General features: G+C 38.9%; 1 protein-coding gene across 2 annotated transcripts in view; it reads right to left on the reverse strand.

Annotated features, from left to right (window-relative positions):
* The window catches only part of ANK3 (ankyrin 3), a 501,644-nt gene that overhangs the window by 121,600 nt on the left and 366,260 nt on the right, over positions 1-13,784 (reverse strand). For both annotated transcript variants that reach the window (XM_090278064.1, XM_090278066.1), the window contains exons 18-23: positions 13,550-13,648; positions 8,053-8,151; positions 7,866-7,964; positions 7,257-7,352; positions 2,916-2,988; positions 2,689-2,751 (exon numbers count right to left, since the gene is read on the reverse strand). In XM_090278064.1, coding sequence (XP_090134190.1) covers positions 2,689-2,751; positions 2,916-2,988; positions 7,257-7,352; positions 7,866-7,964; positions 8,053-8,151; positions 13,550-13,648 — 529 coding nt within the window. The remainder of the gene's footprint in view (positions 1-2,688; positions 2,752-2,915; positions 2,989-7,256; positions 7,353-7,865; positions 7,965-8,052; positions 8,152-13,549; positions 13,649-13,784) is intronic.

Genomic DNA, 13,784 nt, shown 5'->3' on the forward strand with positions numbered 1-13,784 from the left:
TTATATGGGGATAATATCAGCACTAGATGGTTGTTTGGACTGACCTTTAAGGAACCCCCTTCAACATTAAATTCTATAACATTATGAAATCAAAAGCCATTTGATTCCAACAGCCCATGGACCTACCCAAAGAACAAGGGCCAATGCATTTAAAGAAAGATGGATAAAATGACAATTAAATTTTTCTTATTAATTTCAAATTACCTGAGATAAATCTAAAGGAAATGATTGTCATTTCTACTTAAATAGCTATATCAAGTATCTTCAAACAAAGAGATTCAAAATTTCTCATTTTTTTGAACTTATTTGCTTAGTTATCCACATAAATAAGGCTATTGTACAGTCCATTCAAACTTGGCTTCTCATTAATGTGGCTATTTTGGGATACTTTGTTAAAAACTAACACATTTTTAGGTCTGTGATCGCCATTATATTGCATAAAAATTTCATTTGAAAGACATACTTTCGAGGTCATGGGTTGCATATATACACATCTATGTGAGAACACCATTTTTCTTTTATCTTCTGCATATCAGAAATTACTCTGAAAATGTGGCATAAGAAGGCATTGAAATATGACAAGAAAGCATATTACTCTTAAAGTCCTAAAGATGATACAAATATTATCTATTTGGTGATAGAATGGACATAAACATATAGCTGGTGTTTTAGAAGAAAGGAAGGAAATATGAATAAAGCCTTTAACATTTAACAAAACAATATTTACAAATAATGAGACAGGTCCTTCTTGGTTCTTAATGACCACATAGCATTAGTTCCTCTGGAAGCTCAGTCACTGCCACACACTAACAGTGGGCAGTATTTGTGAGACAGGATAGTGAGAAGCTAGGAAAATTCTTTGGCCAGTGGGACAGGGAAACAGACAGCTGAACACAATGGCTGAGCAATTTACAGCCAGCTGATGGTCACCAGGGTGAAGGACCCTTCCCCCAGTGCCTGGCAGGGGCAAAACTAGGAAAACAAAGACCTCACCCTCAGGGTAACCTCTTCTTCCCTGGCCTTTCCTCCCTGGAGGTAACATCTGGGCCTCAGTTGTGTTTCAGCTCAAGGCACAGAAATGCAGCAAAACCAGGTAGCCAATGGCCAGAACCAACTGCAATGACTAAAGACCCCCTGCGGAGACCATGACCCTGAAAGGGCACACCTGGAGAACTGATGAATATTTTACTGAAACCCTCCTCTGAGAACTCCGCAGAGATTCCCACCTGCAAGACAGAGATAAAAACCTCAAGACAAAGGACCCAGCAACCACATTCTCCCTCTGGGGAGCAGCCAGGGCCATTCCCTTCTTCTTCCCCCACTTCCTTCCCCTCAGGCACATGTCTCCTAAACTCTCAGGCAATGGGCAGCTGGCAGCTTGTCCCCAGCTAATCCCTGAACCAGTCCTCAAGACCCCCACTTCTCTCACTTCCCAGGGAGCTAAGGTGGCCCAGCCTAGGCTCTCCTGTTGCTTCCTCTATGCTAAGCCCTTCCTTGTTTTACTGTCCCTAGCTTTAATAAACATACCCTCACAGTCACCTGGAATCATGTTGTGAAATCTTTCCTACGTGAAGTCAAGAACCCACACACTTCCACCTGGCCCTAGGCAGACCCACTCAGGGCCAGGCCCCTGTCCAGTAACAATTGGACGCTAATAGTAGAAGTGACTTTGGATCAGGTAAACTTTTCCACTATTTAGGTTTCCAAGGAAATTTATGCAAATCAAAGAAGGAACCAATAATTAAAATAGGGAAGATTACCTAGCGGCAGAAGAAGACTAGCAACACTAAGACTGATCCCAGAGAAAAACACTGCATGCAAGGTGGCAAGTGGAGGGAGAAATAAGATAGAATGTAGTTGTGGAAAGTCAAATGATGCAAGAAAGAAACATAAATATAATATAAATTCTGTAAATAAATGTTTCATTATTTCAGCAAAACTCCATGATTTTCCATCTTTATAATATTTATTCATGGTAAAAATGCTAGTTTTCCAATGAGCCTTCTAAAGATGTCATTAATTAATATCATATATATATATATATATATATATATATATATATATATGACAGATCTGGTCAAATGTGTTAATTTTTAAGTAAGGTAAAAAAAAACAAAGTTTCTTTTAAGCACATGAAGTATAGCTATGATCACTTATATTTTGATTTCTTTTATGAAATCAATATTAAAAATTTATATTTTGAAAGCAATTTTGTTCAGGTTGGTTGTGTTTTCATTATTAGTTCAAGATCAAAAGGTGCTTTCACTACATAGCTTAGAGAGAATCTTAGAATGGGAAACTGATCTTGTAATTATAAGGATATCTTCTCTTGCTTATTTAAAAAACATTTTATCTATAAGCATTAATTAGTTTTCTGTTTTGAGATTTTCAGATGTAAACAATAAAACATCAATTTCCTGCTTACTAGAAACATTTAGGAAGAAAATAATCCAGATAATTATTGAGACTTGTATTATCAAGCTGGAAAATGGGGTCAAGAACTGATTCAAAGAAACTAAAAGAAGAGAATCAGTAATAGCAAATATACATTATTTCAATGAAACATAAATTAATAATCTCAAGAGAAAATGAAAAGTTAGTAACTTAAGGGAGTGTTACATTTTAAAGATTAGAAATGGAAGATAAAGATGGTAGTTAAGTTTCATCACAATAAAAATTTACAAATACCTTCTTCAACATCTGAGATATATTCGCCATCACTGAGCATTTCAGGGGCGTTGGCTTTACGAACTGCATGATTTAAGTGAACAATGTAAGTGTGTGGAAAACGCATACTCTTGATACTACAACAACAGATTTTAATGTTTCTAAAAACATTTTTGCAATGAATTTTCTTCAGGAAACAAATACATAATCACTCTTAATTATTATGAACTCAAATGAGGTTTTCATACCTTCATCATCAGACATATCAAGAACTTCATTCATTGTTTCTGGAACATTCATTTTGTGCTTCTCTGTGACAGTCTAGTAACAACAACAAAAAAGCAGTGACTTTAGCATGAGGAGAGTGCATGTTTTAATGAGACTATTTCTTTCTTTCTGAATTAGTTGGTTTATTATTAGTTGATTTATGTGTTTCTTATTCTGAAGTTCCCACCTATAAAATGATATCAAAATTGTCCTCTAGTATAGCACTGAGGTCCTTACTATATACATGGCAGAGAACAAATACAAGATGAACAATTTTAGGGACAAACCACACCAGCTTAATGCATTTAAATCCCTAATAAGACTTTTCAAAGAACAGAGAAGAGCAATATTTCCTATATTTTTTCCTCTATTTTTCCTGGTCCAATGCACCTGCCACACCATTTTACTAAATGTCTTGGCTGAAGACTAGCCAAATGAATGGCAAGAAATGTCTTTATCCCTTGTCAAGCCAGCCATTTAGTTTGTTTTCCCTACCTAACTACACATTTTAATTCCTGGAATGAATCAATATTAAGGTTGCATAAATAACATAATTTAATGACTGTATATGAAGAAAACATTTTGGAAGTAATGCATTTAAAGAACAGTATAGTGCAGAACAAAGGTCTTACTGAATATCTTCCTCGCTCTGATAACTTTTTACCTATAGAGTATATTTATATAAAGACACAGACCAGATCACTTGTTAGAAAATCTTAATGACTTAATATTTCAGAGCCCCTTTTAAATTCTGAGCATATGAAAGACCATGTAACAAAGGAAGATACACGTCTAAATAAAGCAACTGAAATAAAACTATGCTGTTAAAACTAAGAAAGGGTAAAATCCACAGTTTCTTACAGCAGTTCTTACACTACTTGGTCCATGTGATTACACATCCTGTTCTCAATTATCATGTTAAAATAAAGCACTATTTGGTGCCTCTTCCAGCATGTAGAATTGCAATTGAACATTTTTAAAAATAAACTTTTTATGTTAGAACAATTCTAGATTTGCAGGAATATTGTAATGATAGTATAGAGAGTTCCCTAAGTTTCTCCTATTATTAACTTCTTACCTTATTATGGTACATTTATTATAATTAATGGATCAGATTAATATATTATTAATTAATATCTATATACAGATTTTTAAAATTTCTACCTAATGTCCTTTTTTTCTGTTCTAGGATCCCATCTAGGATGCCATATTATCTTTAGTCATCATTTCTCCTCTTGGCTATGAGAGTGTTTCAGACTTCCTTGTTTTTAATGACCTTGACAATTTTGTGGTAAACTGGTCAGGTGTTTTGTAGAATGCCCCTCATCTGGAATTTGTCTCATGTTTTCCTCATGATGAAACTGAGGTCATATGGTTTTGCAAGACAACCACAGAGGTAAAGTGCCATTTCTATCACATACCATCAATATGACCTATCAGTGTTGATGTTAAGCTACGTCATCTGGCTGATGCAGTGTTTGCCTGGTATCTCCACTGTAGAGTTACTCTATTTCCTCCCAGCTCCCTCTCCATACTGTTGTCTTTGGAAGGAAGTCATTATATTGAGTCCAGATTTAAGCAGTGGGGAATTACATTTCACTGCCTTCAGGGTGAAATATTCTCAAAAGTTATTTGTAATGCTGTTGCCTGAGAAATTTGTCCCTGCTTCCCTGCTTATTCAGTCATTTATCAGTATGGATTCTGGACATTTATTATATACTTTGCACTATACCCCAATACTATTTATTTATTTTTGCTCAAGTTGTTCCAGCTTTCGGCACTGGGGACTCTTTCCATTGATTCCTGTGTCCCTTTGACATATCCTCATCATTTTTTTTTTTTTGTGTGTGTGCTTATTTACTTATTTATTTGAGGGAACCACTCCCAATTATTTTTTTATTTTTATTTTTTTTAGCACTACAAGATATTTCCAGCTCATCTTGTGTATTTCCTTCCCTGGTTTTAGCTGGATCCAGCCATTTCTCCAAGGAGCTCTTGTCCCCTTTATTAGATTACGGAATTAGAAACATATCTGAGTGATAGATGTACGCTCCTCATTGTTACTCAGGGAATTGAGTATTTCAAACAATGCAATTTAAACAGTTCAATTCATATCTCTTGAATATCAACTTCTACTCAGTTTGTTATGCTGCATCTTTCTCAGAATTGCCACATATATATGGTCTTTTTTAAAAGATGCAGTCTTTTTTAAAAGGTGTTCTTAGAAACTAAAGTCTGCTTATGGAGACAGTGGGGCCCCGTAACTGGCTGTGCAAACTGGCTGTGTCTGCACTCCCGTGGGGTCACTGCTGTGTTTAGTGAGTTTAAGGTCAGAGACCCTGCCCTGAATGGAGTCACTCCCCCTGTTAACTGGATTACATGGAACTGCTGTAGGGGGCTGATGAGGTGGGGTCTCAGCTTGAAATAAAGTCGCACGGACCACAGTGTGGGCTAAGTCTTACGGACTTGGATGGACTCTTTTCTAGACAATGTGAGTACTTCCTTTGGTGGAAGCCTCATTTCTTTCATTAGGCCCACTGAGCCGTCCCTGTTAGCATGATGAGTCCCTCCTACTCTCTCTTTCAGAAACATGTCAGCTGCTGAGGTTGAGAGTGAAATGGTTCGGTCCCATATGTGTTCTGTCTTTCTCTGGGAACCTGCACCTTGAAACCCTTCTCTTTCAGGTGATGTCCTGAGCCTGTTAACTTGACTTTCTCTGTCTGCAACAGTTTTTTCCTAAAACATTTTTGTATCAAAGAAACAATTTGAACTTCCTGAATTGGTGACAAATTCATTTACATTCAATCATTTTGTACTTTGAACTATTTGATGGGTTTCAATTCTCTAACAAATCTTATATGCTTGTTGCAGTGATTTCAGATCTTTTATAGCATGGTGACACTTGGCCATTGTTTAACACCTGTCCTCTCTCTCCTTCCCCAACATAGAAAGAGCTCCATGGGACATCTATAAAATTAAGGTTAATAAATATTTGTTTAGATGTTTTCTTGATAATTTCATAATAGATTTTAAGTTGATGAAATACTCAAGAGATATGTGAAAGCAACATGTGGGACTTGATCTCCTACGCAAATTCTATCTTGAAGTTGGAGATGTGCGTGGGAGAGGGTAAATGGGGGGTAAATGGTGACTTGGGTGGGGAACACAGTGTACAGAGGATGTGGTATAGGACTGTATGCCTGAAACCTATACAAGTGTATTAACCAATATCACCCCAATAAATTCAATTAAAAAATAAATGAAAGAAATGTGCCCTGATGGATAACCCTCATGTTAGTCCATTAAAGAAACTGTTTTCTATTTTACACATTATCAAACTTCTCTCTTGTAATCAGCAGGGTTATTATTTAGTTTCTAAAGCATGCAGATAGTCAAATAACTCAATCTGCAGATAGCTAAAGAGCCTCTCAATTCCTATATTTCATATGAAGCCCTGCATGTACAAACTATTTGCAGAACTAACTGTGCCTTCTTTCATGTTGGATAATGGCAGCTGAGAAGAGACGAGCTGACAATTCCACATGTTCCAGAGTCTTACATTTACCATGTATGGAGTCAATCTCAGGCCTGTGTATTGAGTCACTCGGTCAGGAATGACTCAGATAAGCCTCTGATACAGTGTAATATCTACTCTTGCTTCCAAGGTTACCAAGTCTTGATGCAGTTCAAAGCCACCAGGTGGGGTTAAAAAAATGACTTATCCTGGGGACTGCAGATTGTAAAGATGTATCCAATCCAATAAGGCCTCTGGTACACATTTACTTTAAATTTTAATAAAGCAGCTATTGTTTTCCTATGAAAACTTCAATAGATGAATGGAAAATGACTGAGTGGTAAAAAATCAATTTGATCTGGTCTCTAATGCCTTACTTCTATACCAATGTAATTTTTATAATAATGATAATGCTATCGATCATCATTTGTGAGTTAAAATATTTCAAAGAACCAACTTAGAATTTTCAATTTTCTTACACTGCCAAAGAAGGATGTTAAAAATATTTCTGTTTTCACCTCAGTAAAACTTTTAAATATAAAAACAAATAAATACATTTAGCTTTACATGGAACTAAAAACTTATTATTAATGCAACTTTTAAAGGGTATTTTTAGTGTTTTGAAATTTTCTTAATATCGGAAATGAGAGTTTTGCTATGCTGACTCCTAACGGCGAGGTGGCAACATCTGGAAACATGGCTCACAGTCTGAACAGAGGAAGGAAGGCTTATCTCTGAAAAAGCCCAGGACAATCTCCTGTCTGAAAAATGGCCCCTGTGGTCGCCATGGCCGGCATCCACTACTTACCGTGGTGGTGATGGTCTCTTCAGTCACGACCTTCAGCGTGTCGACCACCGAGATGTAGCCAAGCCTCCGGGCAATGGCGAGGGCAGTGTTCCCATTCTGGCAAGAGGGAAATGTGGACGAGGAATTAACAAGTCATTCTGCACATCTCAGTGCCTCAATGTTTTCTCATGTTTCACTCGTACACATCCTAAGGCGAGTGTCTCATCAGTCCCATCCCACTGTCACTGTTTCATCAGAGACATACTTTGCACGGAACCCACCTAACCTGTTCCTACTCATACAGCAGTCTGAGCTGCTACAGACAGAATCCAAGAGGTTTTTAGTGTTCTAAGTAATCAAGGAAACAAACGCATCTTTCTTCTGATCATGCACGTCCTACTAGGTGGCAAGGCAATCAGTTGTTTTTAAGTATGAGACTCTAATCACAACTTTCTCTCTGTAGAGCTCACAATATAATTATTGCCCTTTTCTTTTCACTCTGCTGAATGTTTGGTCATGCCTATTAATGAAAGTAAAAGAACAACATTGGTGCACTTATGGGAAATGTAAGAAGCTACTAGTGCCCAGGCCCATCTCCTCCTCCTTTCTGAGCTGGGCCCTGGCTCTTACCACAGTGACTTCATTGGGGGAGGCATTGTTCTGAAGTAAGACGTTGATTATATGTGTGTGTCCTTGTTGAGCTGCTTGATGTAATGGCGTATACCCATTCTGCAGAAGGAATATGGAAGAAATGACTCACATTTCCTTGGACACGCAGTCAATGATTTTGGTGGGTACAAAAGAGAAAGGAGTTTACCTTTGTTTTGGCATTAACTTTTGCAGAATGCTGGAGCAGGAAATTAACAATCTTGATATTTCCATAGTGGCAGCCCACATGTAGGGGTGTGTATCCCATCTGTAATTACATATTTTAAAAAGAGACATCGTAAGTACACTTTTAGTAGCAGTTATCTTAACTAGAAGCAAAATTGTTATTTAACCTTTCCTTTTGAGCTGACAAAAATATTTTTTTTCCTATTAAAACAAACAAAAAACACTCTTGATAATTCTGAGTTAGTCTTACATATAAAAATAATGCCATCTCTCATGTAAATAGTTACCATATCATTTTCCAAGTGCTCTCTCCTGCATTAGCTAATTTAATTATCCTAACACCTTTTCAAGACTGGAAGGAACGATGAAGTGACTGACAGCCTGGAGAGACTGCTCAGTGGCTTCTTGCTGAGGGGTCAGAAGAGTGTTCTATGGAAAGACTTGGACTAGAAGTTATTGAAAACTCTATTGTCTAAAAGTGGAAAATCAAAGTTAAAAAATGAAGTGGCTCAAGGATAATACAACGCGTAGATGATTAGCTGAATGCATGACAGCAATAGAAGGAAATTAAGAAATACTAAAGCCGAAGAGGCTCTGGTGGGTTCAGGAGGTCTGAGAAGTCTGAACCTGACCTTGGTACGCATGCTCTAGTTCAAGTGTCCTGCCTAGCTAACTACAGAACCACGGTTTGAAAACCACGCACTTAGACAAAGCAATGGATTGTTTCTCAAATGAATATCTATGGATGCCTGAGGGCTTATACATTCTATTTAAAAATATATAACGTGTGTGTGTTTGAGAATAAGGGTATTCCAGATACTTTTCTAGATGGACACATTGTAACAGACACCACCACACAATTTTGGCACCACGGTCAATCTCTTTATGAGGACGCTGGCAGTACAGGGGGCTGAAGGGGTGCCTGGACCTCTTACAACAGTTCTGAGTGTAGGGGTGAGGAGTCCATGTTTTCAAGAATTTGTATCTTATATGCAATGGCACTAACATGTCTTTGTGGTGACTTTGTACAGTAGATGGAATGTGTCCTCAAAATTAGTATGCTGATGGGGATCTTTGGGAAGTAACTAGCTCACGAGGGTGGCACCTCAGGAGAAGAGACAGAAGAGCTCATCTCCTCTCTGCTCTCTACCATCTGAGGATACAATGAGGAGATGGCCACCTGCAAATCAGAAGACGTCCCTTATCAGACACCGAATTTGCTGACACCTCAAACTTGGATTTCCCAGCCTCCAGAACTGTGAGCAATAAAGGCTCATCTGGGCTATGGCACTCCTGACATAACAGCCCAGATTGACTACGACACATGGGCAAATGGATGTATTTGAATTTGAGAAGGGGATGCCCAGGCGATAGCCAGTTGCGGAAAGTGAAGACACCTCACCAGGATGTGCTGCTCTCAAGAGCTGACTCTGATCACATTTTGGTCCATGGACTGAACTGTCAGTGCACCGACACTGACCAGACTCCCACTGATATGCTCACCATAATTGCATATATATGCAACTGATTTAAAACCCCTGAAGCTGCTTCATGCCCCGTGACACTGACCAGAACCCACTTGCCTGCTTTGCAGGGCGCTTTCCTGCAAAGATATTGCATTAGGAATCAGTATGCTTCTTAGTGGGGGAGGCATGAAAAGTTTTCTTCGATCAGTTCTCAGCACAATGAGCTTAAATAATTAAAGTAACATCATTCCCAAGTTTAGCAATACAGAATTTAATCTCAAGCCAACAAAATACAGAAAATATTTTGTAAAATCTAAATTTTAAGAAGCTCTTCAAGTTTTTAGTCAAGTTGGTAAAGCAATGATACATTACTTCCTAATGGCTCTTGTGCTAAATAGATTGGATTTTTTTTTTTTTTTTTACAAATTTATTAGATCATTTTAAATATTTTAAAGTACTGGTACTTAAGAGCTTCTCATCTTTTTTTTTTTTTTATATTTAAGCCAATCAGTCAAATGGTACTATACACTGCACCTGTAGGCTGCACGAAGCTGTCTTCTTTGCCAGTAAGATTTTTTCTTTTAAAGTTATTTCTTAAATTAGTGTGGTGAATTATTTAACAAAATTATGTATGTTTCAGGCATACAAATCTATAATACATCATCTGTATACCGTATTGTGGGTTCACCACCCCAGCTCAAATCTTTCATCACCATTTATCCCCCTTCACCCTCTTCTAACTCCCCATCCCCTTTCCCTCTGGTAATCACCATACCAAACCTGTGAGGTTTTCTTCATTTTTTCTTTTCTTTTTCTCTCTCTCTTTTTTTACCACTAAGAATTTGAAAGTTCATGGGTTATAAAACTCCTTATTCCCAAAGTTAGGAAGCCAGTTCAAGCACCCCCCATTTTTTGCACTACTGTTTTACTCAACTATGTGACAACTGTAGCCTCACTTCTTTTGGTGTTGTGATCTTTGCTGACAAGAGAAATAAGGAAAAAAAATTTTTAAGAAACAAAGAGATACTTTCTGAAGGGTGTCCCTTGTGAAAGGCAGGAAAGATACCTACTTCAAAAGTATTATAATAAGAGCCAAAATGTTACTGACTGCGACTTGAGTTGGGCTGGGTTAGGGGGAAAGCCTGGGAGAGGCCTGAGACTCTGAACTTGAGGGGTCACATGTGCAAACTGGGAGCAGAAGGTGCACAGCACCCTCTGCTCTCCTCGCAACCCGCCCCGCCATCGCCACACCTCCTGACTGAATCCTGATGTATGCTTTGGTTGTGTTGAGGCAAATAAACATTGAGAACCTCAACCCTGTCCATGCCTTCTAGAAGTTTTAATCTAAAAAGAGAGAGGTTACCAAAAAAGTGTTTAAGTCGTGTGTGCTCATGTGTATGTATATGGAACAACACAGGGGGAATACATTTGTTACAGAAACAGGGGAGTCCAAAAATCCCCAGAGTTTGCTGCTGGGGGATGGGGAGAAGTAAGCAGCTTTTCAAATGCTTCCACATGCCTGAGGCTGGTGGCTAGTGTCTTTCTTATGCAAATGGCTTTAATGCATCCAAAGCCTCAGGCAGATGGGAGGAGTCTTGAACCAGGGGATGGTATGGAAAGCACACAGAGCCTGCGTAAGGTTCTGTGAATGGTCAGAACTGTTTTGCAGCGCCCACTGCGTCGGATGACGCAGTCAGGGATATATAAGCAGCTGCAGACATTTTAGCTCAGACTCTTTCAGACTCTCGCTCAGACTCTTTCAAGCTCTCGTTTGGGCTCTGGCTCTCGCTCTGGCACTCTGAGGGTCTCTCAAGCTCTCGTTCGGGCTCTGGGTCTCGCTCTGGCGCTCTGACTCAGACTCTCTCTGGCTCTCGCTCGTGCTCTCACTCTGAGACTCTCGCGCTCTGACTCGGGCTCTCACTCTAGCTCTCGGGCTCTCTCGCTCTCGCTCTCTCGTGTGCTCCCTCCACGTGGCTTGGTGAAGGGGCCTTCTCCATGTGGCTTGGAGAAGGGGTCTCCAGGCTGCTTTAAGAGGCTCTTGCCATGCAGTTTTGAGAAGGAGAGAAGATCCACACGGTTTGCAGGAAGAAGGCAGTTTGCAAGGAGGCTGAGAATCCAGGTGGTTCTGCATTGAGAGCTGGAGGGCACCACAGCACAGAAAGGACCTCCCCAATCAGATTGAATGATTGGCAGCTGCTGGTAAAGCTGAACTGTGTTTGGAAAGTAGGGAAACGGTTTCTCTGACTTTCCTAAAACTAGCCTGGTTTGGAAGGGGGGAGGCAAGGATATGTGTTTGTGCGTGTTTTAAAGAGCATAAGACTTAATAACAGAAATCCGCAAATAACTAAATCTATATAACTGTTAAATAAACAATTCTTTTTTCTTTTCACCAAACTCTGGTATTGAGAGTTATAATTTTGGCGGCGGGCAATCGGGCCCCTAACTAAAGAGCCCGTGGGTTTGTTTTCAACTGGAGCAGCCCAGGGGTTCTGTAACACATTTACCATGAAATTGCAAATTCCTAGAGATTTCTTTTTAATGAAATGAATAAAGCAAAAATAATGAATATAAGCTAAATCTGGTTTTTTTATTTTTCTGAATTAAAAATATTTTCATTTAAAAAATGTAAAGTAACAAGAAACTGTTCAACCTCTACCACTGCCTTTATTGGTTTCTCTGTAAAGTGCTTAGCTACCTAAGAAGGCATTTGGGGCTAAGGACAAGAAGATTTTTTGGAAAGAAAAGTTTGGGTGAGAAATAACAGTGGAGGGAGAGTTGAGCAAATGGCTGTGGGAGTCTCGAGGAACCCCAGGTGTTTTCAGAAAGGGAAGAGGGGAGGAGCTTGCTACTTCAAAATGCTGCCTAGGGCTATCCTGGCCAGGGACCATTATATCTGCTTTACTATTTTAACACAGAGTTTTAAAAGCTTAAAGGATCTTGCCTGGTCCGGTCCCTCTCAGGCAGCTTCTGTCTAATAGAACACAGTATGTGTGGAGTATCCACAGCCATAGAGCCAGAGCAATGTCCAAGAGCCATCTGCGTGGGTCTGCTCCCTCTGGGCCAGTCCCGTAGGCCAGCCCGGATTTCACGCTGCACACCTTTTTTAACTGCCAACTCCCGGTGATACTTCTACATTATCAGTGTCTTCACTACCTGTCCATAGACCTCAGAATCTACCTATGTCACACACAAAAAGCTTTGTATTCACACATAACATTTAATACGTGTTCATTTTCATGTCAAAAATGTGCCACATAGAAAAAAAGAAGAGATATATTTTAGGGTAGATAAAACAAGTTTGATATAAAGAGGTAACAAAATTAAGCACCGAAAGAAAATGTTCAGGGAAATGAGATTAATATAAAGTCATATCTTGGATGATGATACAAAACATCCATTTTTTCTTACCTGAGCTTGAAATTGTGGCATTATGTTAGATGGTAGAATAATTATTTTTATTTTTACAAGTAACTACTTTGGCAGAGAGAGAGAGAGAGAGAAAGAGAAAGAGAGAGACCAGCAACCACATACACCATAATGAATTTAGCAAGTAGTAATAATTGAATAATATTTATCCTTTTTAATAGAGTATGCCTGCACAAAGTTAGAGGTCACAAAGTACTGAAAAATTTTCTATGTGCATTTTTTACATCAGTCACAGAAACTAAGAAAGGTACAAGCTTTCACACTCTGCTCTTAAAGGGTGGATCTGCTGCAGCAAGGATCAATAGTATTAACACACACACACACACACACACACACACACACACAAAAATAGTATTAACACAGAAAGATATTGATATGCAGCTAGGATAAAATACCCAGGCCATTGACGATAAAAGTAGCTGGGACACTATAAGCAGAGAATTTAATGTCCCTTGCACAGATATACATTTGACATACTATGCGTAAAAGATATGAAGGTGGATTTGTTCTTTTCTGCGTAACATTGTACTTGCATCCATATAGGGATCACTAAATGACACTTGGTGTGGGCACACTCTTTCTGTATACCTTTGTCTGGGCGTCCACATGTGCCCCCTGGTTTACGAGGACTTCCGCCACATTCACTCTGTCTTCTTGAGCAGCCAGATGGAGAGGGGTGAGGCCACTCTGCAAAAGAGTCAAAGTACAGTCACTTTACAGGAGGGGATGCAGGACACACACGCCTGTGTGGGAAACCATTTTCATAAATTCTAGGAGAGTAAACTAGAATTTCTATATTGTAAAAATTCTAGAGAATAAGTTT

Source organism: Furipterus horrens, unplaced genomic scaffold (genome assembly GCF_987537825.1).
Source record: "Furipterus horrens unplaced genomic scaffold, mFurHor1.1.pri manual_scaffold_5, whole genome shotgun sequence".
NCBI lineage: Eukaryota > Metazoa > Chordata > Mammalia > Chiroptera > Furipteridae > Furipterus > Furipterus horrens.